The sequence below is a fragment of the Marmota marmota genome, unplaced genomic scaffold, assembly GCF_001458135.2.
Source record: "Marmota marmota marmota unplaced genomic scaffold, marMar, whole genome shotgun sequence".
In the NCBI taxonomy this organism is placed as follows: Eukaryota; Metazoa; Chordata; class Mammalia; order Rodentia; family Sciuridae; genus Marmota; species Marmota marmota.
The window spans coordinates 21614697-21627795 of record NW_026000005.1 but is presented as its reverse complement, the minus strand read 5'-3'; the positions used below and the strand labels follow the sequence as shown (position 1 = coordinate 21627795).

The 13099-nt window shown below is 41.8% G+C and overlaps 1 protein-coding gene across 3 annotated transcripts in view; it reads right to left on the bottom strand.

Annotated features, from left to right (window-relative positions):
• The window catches only part of Kiaa2012 (KIAA2012 ortholog), a 112503-nt gene that overhangs the window by 71193 nt on the left and 28211 nt on the right, over positions 1-13099 (bottom strand). For 2 of the 3 annotated variants that reach the window (XM_048808325.1, XM_048808323.1), the window contains exons 6-10: positions 11884-12067; positions 11163-11305; positions 8106-8274; positions 5113-5364; positions 1149-1313 (exon numbers count right to left, since the gene is read on the bottom strand). In XM_048808325.1, coding sequence (XP_048664282.1) covers positions 1149-1313; positions 5113-5364; positions 8106-8274; positions 11163-11305; positions 11884-12067 — 913 coding nt within the window. The remainder of the gene's footprint in view (positions 1-1148; positions 1314-5112; positions 5365-8105; positions 8275-11162; positions 11306-11883; positions 12068-13099) is intronic. The other variant, XM_048808324.1, reaches the window with a different exon arrangement.

The window sequence follows — 13099 nt, the reverse complement described above, 5'->3', positions numbered from 1 at the left end:
TGAGGCATGAGGATGATGAGTTCAAAGCTAGCCTCAGCAATTTAATGAGGTCCTTAGCAACTCAGCAAGACCCTGTCTCTCTATAAAATAGCAAAAAGGACGGGGGATGTGGCTCAGTGTTTAAGCATGCTGCGTTCAATCCCTGGTACCAAACCAAACCAAACAAGCAAACAAACAAACAAACAAAAGAATTTAACTATACTTGCTTTGGGATCAGAATGAGAGGGGGCAGGGAGGGAGAGAGAAAAGAGATAAAGAGACAGAAAGAGAATATTTAAATAGAGAGGCATCGGGTCCCTGAGTGAGCCTGAAATGCAAGAGTGCTGTCATCTTCCTGATGGCTCTCAGTCCCACATCCACTGAGTGTGAGCTTCTCACAGCCTTTCTTTGCACAATCTGTCCCCAAACACTTGCCAGCCTCTTCATCTGGTCCTCCCTCCCTTCCCAAGTGGTTGGGGGCGGGGCTGCAGTGAAGGAGCAGCTGGCTGGGCTGTGCTTTCTTGATGATGGCCTGTCAGTCTCCAGCATGGCACCTCCCTGGGGATTTTTGGCGGGTGATGGGGACTCAGCAATCTTCGCTCTGTGAGCTAACTTGAGAGCTCCTGTGGTCACTGCTACTGCACTGCCCTTGCACTGGTGCACTTGGCTAAGCATCGAGTCTCCAGGCTCCTTCAGGATGAGACCTTTAAGCAGGCTAAATCATAGGGGGGCGTGGTCTTGCCCTGCCTCACCCTCCAGTCGAAAGCCAGGGTTTTTTCCTCTCTGTGACTGCCTAGGCTGGAAGGTGGCTTCTGAGGACTTTTGCTATGGGCAGGGTCCCCAAGGTCTCTTACCTCGGGGATAGGTTATGACTGGGTGTGGAGTATGCCTGTGGTGTGTGCCTCTCCCAGGAGCTCCCGAGCTGCGTCATCACCCGCTGCTGCCAGGGTGAGGAAAGCACTAAACAGCTTGGCTGTATGTGTTGGTGCAACAAACCCTCAAACATGTACCCACTCTTTAGGATGCGTGAACATTAATCCCACTGACATGAGAGGAACACTGCTGATTTCCCCTTTTCAATGACGAACTGACATTGCCATGCAGCCCTGAGTGTGAAACACCCACAAGCTGACCAGGGAGGGGGATCCATGCATCCCAGGAATGAGTACCTTGTCCTGTTGCTAGTGTCCTCACATTTGGGGTGCCTGTGGGGCTGCTGCGGCTTGATGTCTGGAGGCTGTCCCGGTCCCCATGGCTCTCCCGCCATTTCCTTTCTCTAATCAGGGGTTGAAGGTCCAGTGGTGGTTTCACATTCAGGGATAGAACACTGTCATCTTCAAAAGTAGAAGGGGAAAAACAGGAGTGAGAGCTTCTGCATCAGCAGAGGGAGAGCGAATCTCTTTTCCTAACTTGGTTGTTAGTTCCTGATGCTTAGGTTGATGTAGCCACTAATCCTCAAGTTCCTCTCTTTTCCCATCTCGATAAAGAACGGAGACCAGATATCCCCCATAGCCAAGATGAAATTGCCCTTCATTTGGGGAGGAATTGAGTCTCCGTGTTTGTTATTCTCATCTTATGGGTGGGATCCTGAGATGGAAGTAGGACTAGAGATGCTGCAGACTCCTTCCACCCCCAATCTGAAGGCTCTGACAAGGGAGACCCAGGCTTTAGAGGTCATGGGATTATTGGATACAGATTTCTGACCACAAAATGATTTTTCTAGGTGGAGCCAATGGTCACATTCCATACTTATGATATGTAAGGTAGGAAGTAAAGCTGCCCCTTAGTGTCCAGGACATGCTGGATACCCAGATCCTCAGATTCTCAAGTCCCTTATAGAAAATGGCATAGTATTTGCATAGAACCTACATGCATCCTCTCATATACTTGAAATTATCTCTAGATTACTTATAATACCTAATACAATGTAAATGATACACAAATAGTAGTTATACTGTATCATCTGGTGAATAATGGAAAGAAAAATGTTTGAGTTCAGTACAGATATATATGTATTTTGCTATTATTTTTGATTTGTGGTTGGTATGGATTTGGAACCCAGAGAAATGGATGGCCAATGGTACCACCCTCTAGAGGATAGTCAGACGGTCACAGGATTGATGATAACACTCCAGAAAGTACATCATACCCCCACCTCTCTTCTCTCTTTTCATAACCCACAGGGACTGGGCTAGGATGGCTGAAACCCAGGAACCTAAGTGACTGAGCTTTGGCTTCATCTTTCAGAGAGAGTGATGTTTATTTCACGTCCAACACAACTGTTACTTTTGGGGTTTAAAAGCTGGCTTCCCATACCGTCTCAAAATATCACAGACTGCTTATTTATTACAAAGGAGAAAAAGAATCTTTGTAGAATGGAAATCTAGCAGACAGCATCTTTAACTGAGCAATGAAATTTAACATTACCTATAATCGAGCAAATTGACATTTTGTGTCCCTTGGTGTGATGCACCGAGAAGGACACTACATCCTATGTGATACTCCTGTGAGAAATGTTGAATCTGAATCTCATTATGAGGAAACAGACCAACTGGGTGGTAATTCTGGCAACTGGCCCATCTTCTTCAAGAATGTCGATAATCAGGGCTGAGGCTGTAGCTTAGTGGTAGTGCTTGTCTCACATGTGTGAGGCACTGGGTTCAATCATCAGCACCACATAAAAATAAATAAATGAAATGCAGATATGGTGTCCATCTGCAGCTACAAAAATTTAAAAAAAGAATGTTGATAATCATAGAAGAGTCTGAAGAACTCCTCTATTAAAAAATTCCAAAGAGATATGACAACTAAGTGTCATGCATGACCCTGAGTTGAATTCTGGATTGGAAAAACAAAAATCTGTAAGGAATATTACTAGTATAAAAAGAGAAATCTGAATGTGGATTGTATATTAGAAAATAGAATTACGTTAATAATACTTTTCTTGAGTGTGATAATTGTAGTTAGGAAGAGAACTTTCTTTCTCTTAGGAGATATGTAGTGATAAGGAATAAGATACACAATGTCTGGAACTTGCTCCCAGATGGTTTGACAATAAAATAAAATATGTATGTGTGAATATGAAGATATAAACATTGGTTTCTGTGCTATTAAAGGTGAAATAATCCAGGGCTAAACAAGTATATTGGCATGTGCAATCTCTGTGTCCATGGGACAGTCCCAATTTTTAGCTCTAAATGCCCTTGCTGCAAGGCATGGTGGTGCATACCTGTAATCCTTGCTACTCAAGAGGCTGAGGCAAGCAGTTTGCAATTTCAAGCCCATCCTGGACAATTTAGTGAGAATTTGTCTCAAATAAAATAAAAAGGGCTGGGGATGTAGCTTAGTAATAGCACTACATATATGTAAGTAAGTATATGTACTTAAGAATGTATGTATGTGTATGTAAATATTGCCACATACCCTTGCATGAGGGTATGAGCAGAGTGCCAAGAAAAACTTGCTTCTTTGGATCCCTTTCTTTATGCATCTACTACTGGGTTAGGTCACATACTGAACTAACTCACATCCAAGTATCAGATACTTCTTAACTTCTGCCTGGCAGGCTGGCAGGAGATGGACAAGTTGTAGATACTGAGCCCCTGCTCAGTGGATATGGCAGCTCACAACTAGCAGAGGGCAGTGCAAGATGAACCATACTGAAGACAGAACTTGCCCATGTTGTCATTTATCTTGTGACTGTTATAGCTTTGATCTGGAATATCCTTCAAAGATTCATATATGGAATGATTTTTTCCTTAAGGCAGCAATGTCCAGAGGTGGGAGTTTTAGAAAATGATTAGATCACAAGGGCTCTAGCCCTCATCATTTAATTTGAACACGTTATTGGGAAGTGGGACCTGGTTAGAGGAAGTAGATTACTGGGAGCTGCCCTGGAAGGGATGATCTCGTCCCTGGCCCTTTCTTCTCTCTTCCTTTCTGCTTCCAGGCTGCCATGAGCTAACAACTTTTCTCTGACATATCCTTCCACCATGATATTCTGCCTCACCTCAGGTCCAGAGCAATGGAGCTGGAAGACCATGGTGCGAAACCTCTGAAATTGTGAGCCCCAAATAAACTTTTCATACTTTAAGTTGTTTATGTCAGATATTTTGGTCACAGCAACAAAAAAATGACTATTGCAGCACTTCTGGCTGTGCACTCGACAGGGTACCCATAGGTAGAAAGCTGCTTTATTAACTATTTGCACACAGAGTGACCCTTACTAACATTTTAATATTTTATAAAGGAAACTGTAAAGTCTTTAGGATGATGAATGCTCACATAACATACTAAATAAGCCTCTGCCCCAATAGTCAGAGGATGTTCTTAAAACCTACATGTTTCAAAAATGTCCTGAGCCAAGTTTATTGATGGATTTATTCTAAAAGGCAGTGCAGTGTAATGGGTGAAAATCTGAATTTTGGCACTAGAAAATCCGAGTTCTAATCCCAGCAAGGCCACATGGAGTTGTGTGGCTTCAAACAAGTTACTTATCTCTCAGGGCTTCTGTTTTCTGATTTGTAAAATGAACATATAAGATTGTTGTGGAGTGCCTGAGATAATACATGTTAAAAACCAAGAACAGTGATTGGTACAGAGGGAGAAGGACATACATCCTTAATGTGCATTCTTCTCTTCCTGCTTTACTAGTCAGAGATCACTTGATATTGTGAGCGTCTTATCTTGCACATGCCTCTTGAAAAGAAGGCTCGGTTTTCTGAAAACGGGGAGCTTTCTAAATATGGTCCATCACTTCCAACCTATCTAACACATTAAAATACACACTTAGCTGCATGCATGTGTATAATTCCAAAGACCATATAATATTTTGAAAGCCTAGCATGAAGATCTTCATTGATATTTTGGACTTTTTAACAAACAAGTACATTTCCATAAACAGATTAAAACTGAAATTTCATTGTTTAAAAACAATTAACTATATGGCATACAGCATATTTTTAATGAGTTTGGTGCCATTTTACATCTGCAACCGGAAAATATTATAGAAGGATGATTTAGTGAGTAAGTAATTTGTGAGCTAGATACTAAGTTAGTTGTACTAAAGCACTTTGGTTAAGGCAGCTGCTGCCTGAACAAAAGCCATCTTCAAGTGCTTGGGGATGAACTGACCTCCCTTCCAGCCTTCTTTTTCTTGGCTGAGGGCCTTTGTGTGTCTTGCCTTGCTTCCCTTCAGGGTGAGATTCCTGTGGGATGCTGGAGGGAGGGAGGAGCTACCTGATGGAGAGGGCGTGTCCCTGCCTGTGTCCACTGGAAGATGCACAGTTATGGCCATTGGCCTTTGTAATGATGCATGCTTCAGGGGAGGCCTCCATAAAGGCCTGGCCTCTTCTGTTTCTGGTTCTGACTCAGGGCATGGAGCACCTAGGAGACAAAGAGAAAGCCAAGTTGTAGTAGATGGCCATTGTTTTTGCCAGGTGTCTCTTCTTTTGGGGGACCCATCCCTCCCTGGCTCATGCCATGTGCTTTGGGTGGAGCTCTGTCCGTTCCCTGACTCCAGAGTTGGGCATATGACTATAGCCTAGATTGCAGGCGGACATTATTGCCTTAGCCACAGTGATTAGTTCTGAGGGAGGGGTGTGTATCTGTGTGCGCACCTTGGGTAGAGGTGGTGGGCACATAATCCAAGCTTGGCCAATCAGAGGCAATTTTGGCACTTCAGCAAGAGCTTTGATATATATATTTAATAAAGGTAAGCAGGTAGGAGGTTAGCATGGAATGCAGGAGGACATCTTTGTTGCCACAAGTGGGAGCCTGCTTGAAGAGAGAAGGTAACATACTTGAGAGACTTAGCCAAGAGCTGCCCAGATATTTTCTGAGGTCTAGGTCCAATTGGTCCTGGAATTAGCTGATCCTGCCTGCCTCCTTCCTTCCTTCTTCTCTCCTTCCCTCCCTTCCTTTCTTCTCTTCCAATACAGCAGTCTTGAGGTAGGCTTCTGATTCTACTAACTGAAGGAGTCCTCACTGTTCCTCAAATTCCTCTTGTAAAGGAAAGAAGAACCCAGTGGATTTACTTTCTTAATACTCTATTCCTATTTTCACTTGACAGTGTGTTGCTAAGCTCACTGTACCTAATAGCTTTCAGAATTTGGTTCATGATGGCCTGGTGGTCTTCCTAACCTTCTTGCCAGGGTCATCATGGAAAAACATCAGATTTAACCCTCTCTTGTGGATAATCTTTTCTCTGTTCATGTTAAGTATGTCTTTTGTTTGCTATTTTGACATCTGGAGCCTATTGACCCTGGGGAGACTGTCCCTCCCAAGGCTAGCCAACTCCTAGAGAAAATAAATGACTATCCTGTGAGGGTATCTGTCACATGTAAACCAACCAATCTAGAGTCCTTAACACCTAATTATCGTCTTTATTGAGCTCTTATCCTTCTGGGTCATTATCTCCCTGCCTTAATCACCCCAGAGCCAGTACCAGACAACCAGGGATAGCCCTTATATCCGAGGGCCCACTGGATTAGTTAAACTAGCCAGTCCTAAATTTGCTTAGCCTGCTCACCCTGCCTTGTACATTCCTTCTGCAAAAGTCATAATAAAGACACTTCACACCCCACCCCCGCCCCTCACTTTCTGCCTGACCAACCCCAGTGTTTCCCTATGTGGCCTAAAAGGTCCTGGTATGCCCACTTCTCTTGGAACCATGAATAATGAACCATCTTCTCAGTGCAATTGTCCTCTGATCTGTTGGCCTCATCATACCTGAATAAGACCTACATTTACAAGCACTGTTCTGTCATTGTTGTTGGAAGGAGCTTTTTTTTTTTTTTTAAAGTAAAATCTACAAATAGTGAAATGCACAGATCTTAAGTATGCAATTCAATGAGTTTTGACAAATGTATCAGTCTATACAACCAACCAAGATTTAGGCATTTTCATCACTCTAGAAAGTTCTCTTATGCTCCCTTCCATTGACTGGTCTTTTATCCTAAACATTTAGGCATTCTTCACAGTGAGAATTCCACATAGCCTTAGAACAAAATGGCCAGAAGTCAAAACTCTCTTAAGAAATCACTGGCAGTTTCTGATGAAGTTTCTAGAAAGTTCAGAACCCCTCAATACTGGAGTCATCTTTTGCTTTAGACTGCCCAATAAAGTCCCAGAAGCAATAACTTGTTTGAGGCAAGCATTCTATAGAATGGCTTATGAAGGTCAGAAAGAATTTCTCCATGTGACACAGGGTGAGAGATCCACTAGACCTTTTTCACAAGCCTTCCTAAGTCCCCTGATTTCTCACTTGCACATAATGTCTTACAACTTGGCTGAGGCGAGGGCTGGGGTTGTAGCTCAGTGGTAGAGTGCTTGCCTAGCCCACAAGACACTGAGTTCCATCCCCAGCACCACGTAAAAATAAAAGATATTGTGTCCATCTACAACTAGGAAAATACTTAAATGTTTCTCTTTTGCTAGCAAGGCAATAAACCTTCTTTTTCCTTTTATAAAGAAAAGAAAAAAACTTTTGCTGAGAAGCACAAAATCTCTGCCCTGACAAGGATTGTAGACATCATCTGTTAACGAATAACTTAATTCAAAATCATGAAAATGATTTTTTGGACAAACTTTTATCTTTGTTTTATAAAATGAAGGCTCAAAGATCCAAGAATTATTTTTACCTTGACTGCCAGGAAACTCTGCTAAATTCGGTTGTTAGCTATAACTTCATCCCAGATGTCTAATAACTTCTATTTTCTGCTCCTTTTAACCAGTTTTTTTTCAATTAGAAATGTCTCGTTTTGTATTGCATTTGTTTTGTTTTGCACGCTGCCTGAAAATTCCTGCACATTTATAACACCTGTGGTGCACTGGACCTGTTTATGGGCATGCCTGTCTTTGTTTCCTTTCCTGCTTCAGCAAAATGCACTGCTTAATGAAGGACTCCATAAATATTTTAAAAATTCAATTAAATGTGACCAGAAGAGACCCAATTCTAGATTTTTATAGTTACCCCTTTTACTTCTTTTAAAGAAATTTATCTGAAGAGGATAACCCTGGGAAGTTCAGCCTTGATTCATGAGTGGGTTGTTGGCAGGAGGACCCCAAGGGTCAGTCCTTTGTTGCAGGCCTGAGTTCTCTCAGGAACACCCATAAAAGGTACCTACCTCTTCTGCAGGCTTTTTCTTTTGGGGGGTGTTTGGTGTGGAAATGAATCTCCATTGGGATGATGAAGAGCTCTGTTGGGGGTTCATTAGCTTTAAATTGCCTCCTCAGGGGGTTGGGGACTCTGGGTGGTTCTTCTGAAATGGGGGGTAATTTCAAAGCCTTTGGCGCCTGAAAAATTTAAACACAAAACCAACATGGCAGGTCTCCAAACCCTGCTGCCTGCAGGGGGCAAACAATATTGTATCTTATTGTCTATCTTGCTGCAGAAGCTGCTGGGGGAAGAAGCAAATTAATCCAGCTCCTGCCTTCAATGGGGCTGCTTGGCTTGTCTCTTGTGAGGATAACATGTGCCCGTATCCTGCCTTCGATTATCCTGAGAGTTACCAACAGAGTTAAGAGGTTTTGAGAGGATATATTGTCTTTCTTTCTCATGAAGCTGGGTAAACTGATACAAATTGAAATGATATCACTGAGACCTCTATGTACGGAGAAGGAGAAATCTCCACATATATTGTTAAGGGGCAAAGCCAGGTCAGAACATTGTTTGACTGCAAACTTTCAAGTATGAAGGGGCAGAATATAAGAATATGTATTTGTGTTTGTTTACCTAATGTAACCTCTCTAAGCCTCAATGTCTTCCTCTGTAAAATAAAAGTAATTTAGATACAGTGGCACATGCCTGTAATCCCAGTGATTTGGGAGGCTGAGGCAGGATGATCACAAGTTTGAGGCCAGCCTCAGCAACTAAGCAAGACCCTGTCTCAAAATAAAAAAATAAAAGGGGCTGGGGATGTAGTTAAGTGGTAGAGCACTCCTGGGTACAATCACAGGTAAGGTGTGGGGGAGATAAAAGTAATATTACCAATCTCTTAAGGTTGTTGTGAGGATTAAATGAGTTAGTATATGTAGTTACAATAGTGTTTGGAATTAGGGTTATTTCTATGCTATTTCTCTGAGAGTAGGTTCTTTTTTAATTTTTAGTGTTTAATACCCTATCTGGCCTTTGGCAGAAAATCTAAGCTTCACAATTATATCAACATAGCTAAAAAACAATCATCAATCATGTGTATCAGAATCACCAACAATTTGGCCCAATTTCTTTCTGTTCACACACACACACACACCATGGTGTGTGTATATATATATATATATATATATATATATATATGTAAATATGCACTTACATATATACATATAAAATATACACATTTACATGGATGGAAAAATGTTATACATTTATGAGAGAGAGAGAGAGAGAGATAAAATAAGAGTATTACAGTCTCCCTTTTCCAATTATTCAGAAGTTGTTGAAAATTTCACTTTTAGCTTGCAACTGTTAACGTATGAACTTGGCTCTATGAAATGTATATGGTGCTGGACTTCAGAGAATTCGATTTCACAGGAGGAAAAATAAAAACATTCTCATTTTTTCACTGTGTAAAAAGAAAAAAATGATCAGAAACACACATAAGCATCCTACATGCTTACCAGTTGATTGAGGAAGGAAATTCTACCCAATTTATGCAGGATAATATTTATAATTTTGAGACATTAAGAAAATGATTAACCAAACACATGCACATAAGATCTTTATGCTCCTGGAGACCTTCCCTGTCCAGGTGCCTGTTGCCCACCAACTGCCCTTTTGTGAATACTGACCTTGTGCATTTAGTGTGACAAGGACTGCATTGAGAAATCTGTGTGGAAACTCAAACTATTTGTGTGAGGTATGGTTGACAAGCCAAGACTTAATTTCTTTATTCTAATTAGAAATTCACACAGAGTTTTAATATAGTGGAAAATATTGCTCTCCTCTGTTAAATGAATACTTGGGTTGAGGGAAGAAACTCCTTTCCTCTGAGCCTAGCTTAGTTCCGGCCTGAGCCAGGCATGAGAGCCAGGCCTTTCCTTAGACTTGTGGTGACTCTGGCAGGTCAGACCTGCTGTTTGCTCTTGGCCCTTCTGGTGTGAGTGGAGAGGTTTAGAGCAGCTCAGACACAGGAAAACAGAAAAACCTGAGTAGAATGAAAAACGATGCCCCTCATGGGCACTAGCACCACTTGAATGCCCACAGATCCTTCAGGGCCACTTTAGATTACCCAAATCTTCACAATTAATTAAAATCATGGTAGTTCCTGTATAGACAGAAGATTCTCTCCTCATCTGTTCTCATCCTTCCATCAGCTCTGTGAAATTGGCATCATTATCCAGGCATATAGATAAAGTCATTGTGGCTTTGATATCATAAATGACCTGCTCTCATTCACGTAGCTGCTATGGGGCAGAACATTCTGGAACCCCTAAGCATTTCCATTCATCACTGGTGCCTCCAAAACCACCAAAGACCCATATAGAATTGCAAGGCAGAACCAGGCCAGAGACGGTCAAGGACATCTCTGAGAATGGATTTCTGGAGGGGGTTGATAAACTTACAAAATTTACTCTATATTTGCAAAGGTAGACAGACCCTCAATTGAGCAAAGTGTTGCTGGAGTCAAGTTTTCCCACATTTCGAGTTTGAAGTGGGTCCATTGTTTACAAGCCAAATTCTGTCCTTACTTGTTTAAAGATAATCCCCAGGTCCTTGCTGGGTGCACAGTGGCACAGCTGCTTGGGAGGCTGAGGCATAAGGATTGCAAGTTCCAGTTTAGCCTGGACCGCTTAGTAAGCCTCTGTCTCAAAGTAAAAAATAAAAAGCTCTGGGGATGTAGCTCAGTGGTGGAGCACCCTGGGTTAAATCTCCAGTAGTGAAAGAAAAAAAAAAATCCCCAGCCCTTTAACAGAACAAAGGATTCTGGTGCCCCTAGAGAGAGTGTGGAAGAGCATATGCTTTAAAGGTATAATTGGGGGCAGCTGGATTCCTTGATCTTGATGATTTTTAGTACTTAGGAAGTTACTACAGCTCTTTCCCAGCTCTACCTGCTGCGCTCTGAGCTAGAGAGGCTAGTTCTCTATTGAGACATCCTTTTGAGTCACCTTGTTTCTAAAGAAGGATCTCACACACACACACACACACACACACACACACACAGGCACACACATGTGTGCACACACACCTTTTTTTTCTTTGCTTCCCCAGGGGTGTTTTGTTCTGAGCCAATGGCAGATGTTATTGGAGGGAGAAGGCACCTTGCAGCAGGAAGCTCCTGTGGCAAGTGGCTCCCTCTGGCCCTGTGCCATTTCATATTTCCTTGTTTGTCTGTAGAAACAGGATGAGAATGAGAACCTATTAGCTACAGGTATGGAGATGGACAGTTGACTTTCAACTTTTATCACTTTTTTTTTTTAAGGGAAGAAAGTCTGGGAGAGTGTGGGGACTGAGATGGCCAAGGCTTTGTCTGAGTCAGGGTCAGGGAGTCCCAATCATTCTCTGTGTTGGGTTCTGAGTCAGGTGATGGAGAGAATGACAACAATAATAACTAATATATATTGAGCATTAACTATGAAAAGAGAATTATGCATTAACTCACTTAATCCCCACAGTACTCTTGTGGAATATTATTATTCCCCTTCTACAGAGGAGGAAACTAAACCTCAGCCAAATTAAATAATTTGCCCAGGATTATAGCTAGTAAATGGGGGATAGTTTGAACCCAGGCATTCTGATTGTAGAATTTGCATGGTTAAGTACCAGACAAGGAGGTATCCCCCCCTCTGGCTGTTATTTTCTAAGGTGAGTGGCACACAGAAGTGACATTCATCATGCCTGTGTTCTCAGGTGAACTCTGCACAATTAATTTTAACCGGATCAATTGGACAAGAATTTTAGTTTCTTACCACTGAGATCAGCCTTCCTATTGGGGAAGGCACCTCCATAAAATGTCATGTGGGATTTGTCACTCAGGAGCCAGGAATGACTGACGTAGGCATGCCCAAGGGCCTTCTTGGAGGTGTGCTGTGTCTTTTCATTGTGGCTTTCCTCTGAAGCATGTCTATGAAGGCGATCCTCCACTGATGTGTCCTAGGGAACGACAGATACACAGAACTATAAACAGGCTGTCACAAAGCAACAGAACAGGTTCCTGTCACAGCCCCTGTGGCTAGACTTGTGGTTCTAAGGATGAAATTTGTTTTGCAAGCTGGAAAGACATACAAAGCTGTGTGTAACAATGAAACATTTTATTATTGATGATAGAGAGAATGATATAGTGCGTTCTTTGTTTCTTTTGGTACTGGGGATTGAACCCAGGGGTGCTTAACCACTGAGCCATATCCCTAGCGCAACATAGTGCTTTCTTTAAAAATTGTTTTTTAAATGAAAATAAAAATGAAGTGATTGTATCATTGCCTTTATCCATTATAAAATGTCTCTCCTCTCCTTTCTTTAGCTATGTGGCTCTTTCTCCCGTTTACATTCTCCTTGGCATATGACCTTGTAAATCAAACAAGTTTATTCAAGATGGGAGCAGATAATGTCTATGTTGCTCTGAACAACTGTTATCTCATACCACTCCCCTACACAGGCCTTCGAGTTGACAAAGTGTTTCTACATTTTAAGTCATTTAATCCCCATAGTAACCTTGTGAGAAATATATGATTATAGTTCCACTTTGTAGAAGAATTCATTCAGATTCAAAGTTAGTTGAATTTCTTTTCTTTTTCTTCTTCTTTTTTTGGTGTAAGGGATTGAACCCAAAGGCACTTAAGCACTGAGCCACATCTCCAGCCCTTTTTATGTTTATTTTATTTTTAATTTTTGAGACAGAATGATAGAAAGAATGACATAGTGCCTTCTTTCTTTCTTTTTTTTTTAAAGAGAGAGAGAGGGAGAAAGAGAGAATTTTTTTAATATTTATTTTTTAGTTTTCGGCGGACACAACATCTTTGTTTGTATGTGGTGCTGAGGATCGAACCCGGGCCGCACGCATGCCAGGCGAGTGTGCTACCGCTTGAGCCACATCCCCAGCCTTTCTTTCTTTCTTTCTTTTCTTTTCTTTCTTCCTTCCTTCCTTCCTTCCTTCCTTCCTTCCTTCCTTCCTTCCTTCCTTCCTTC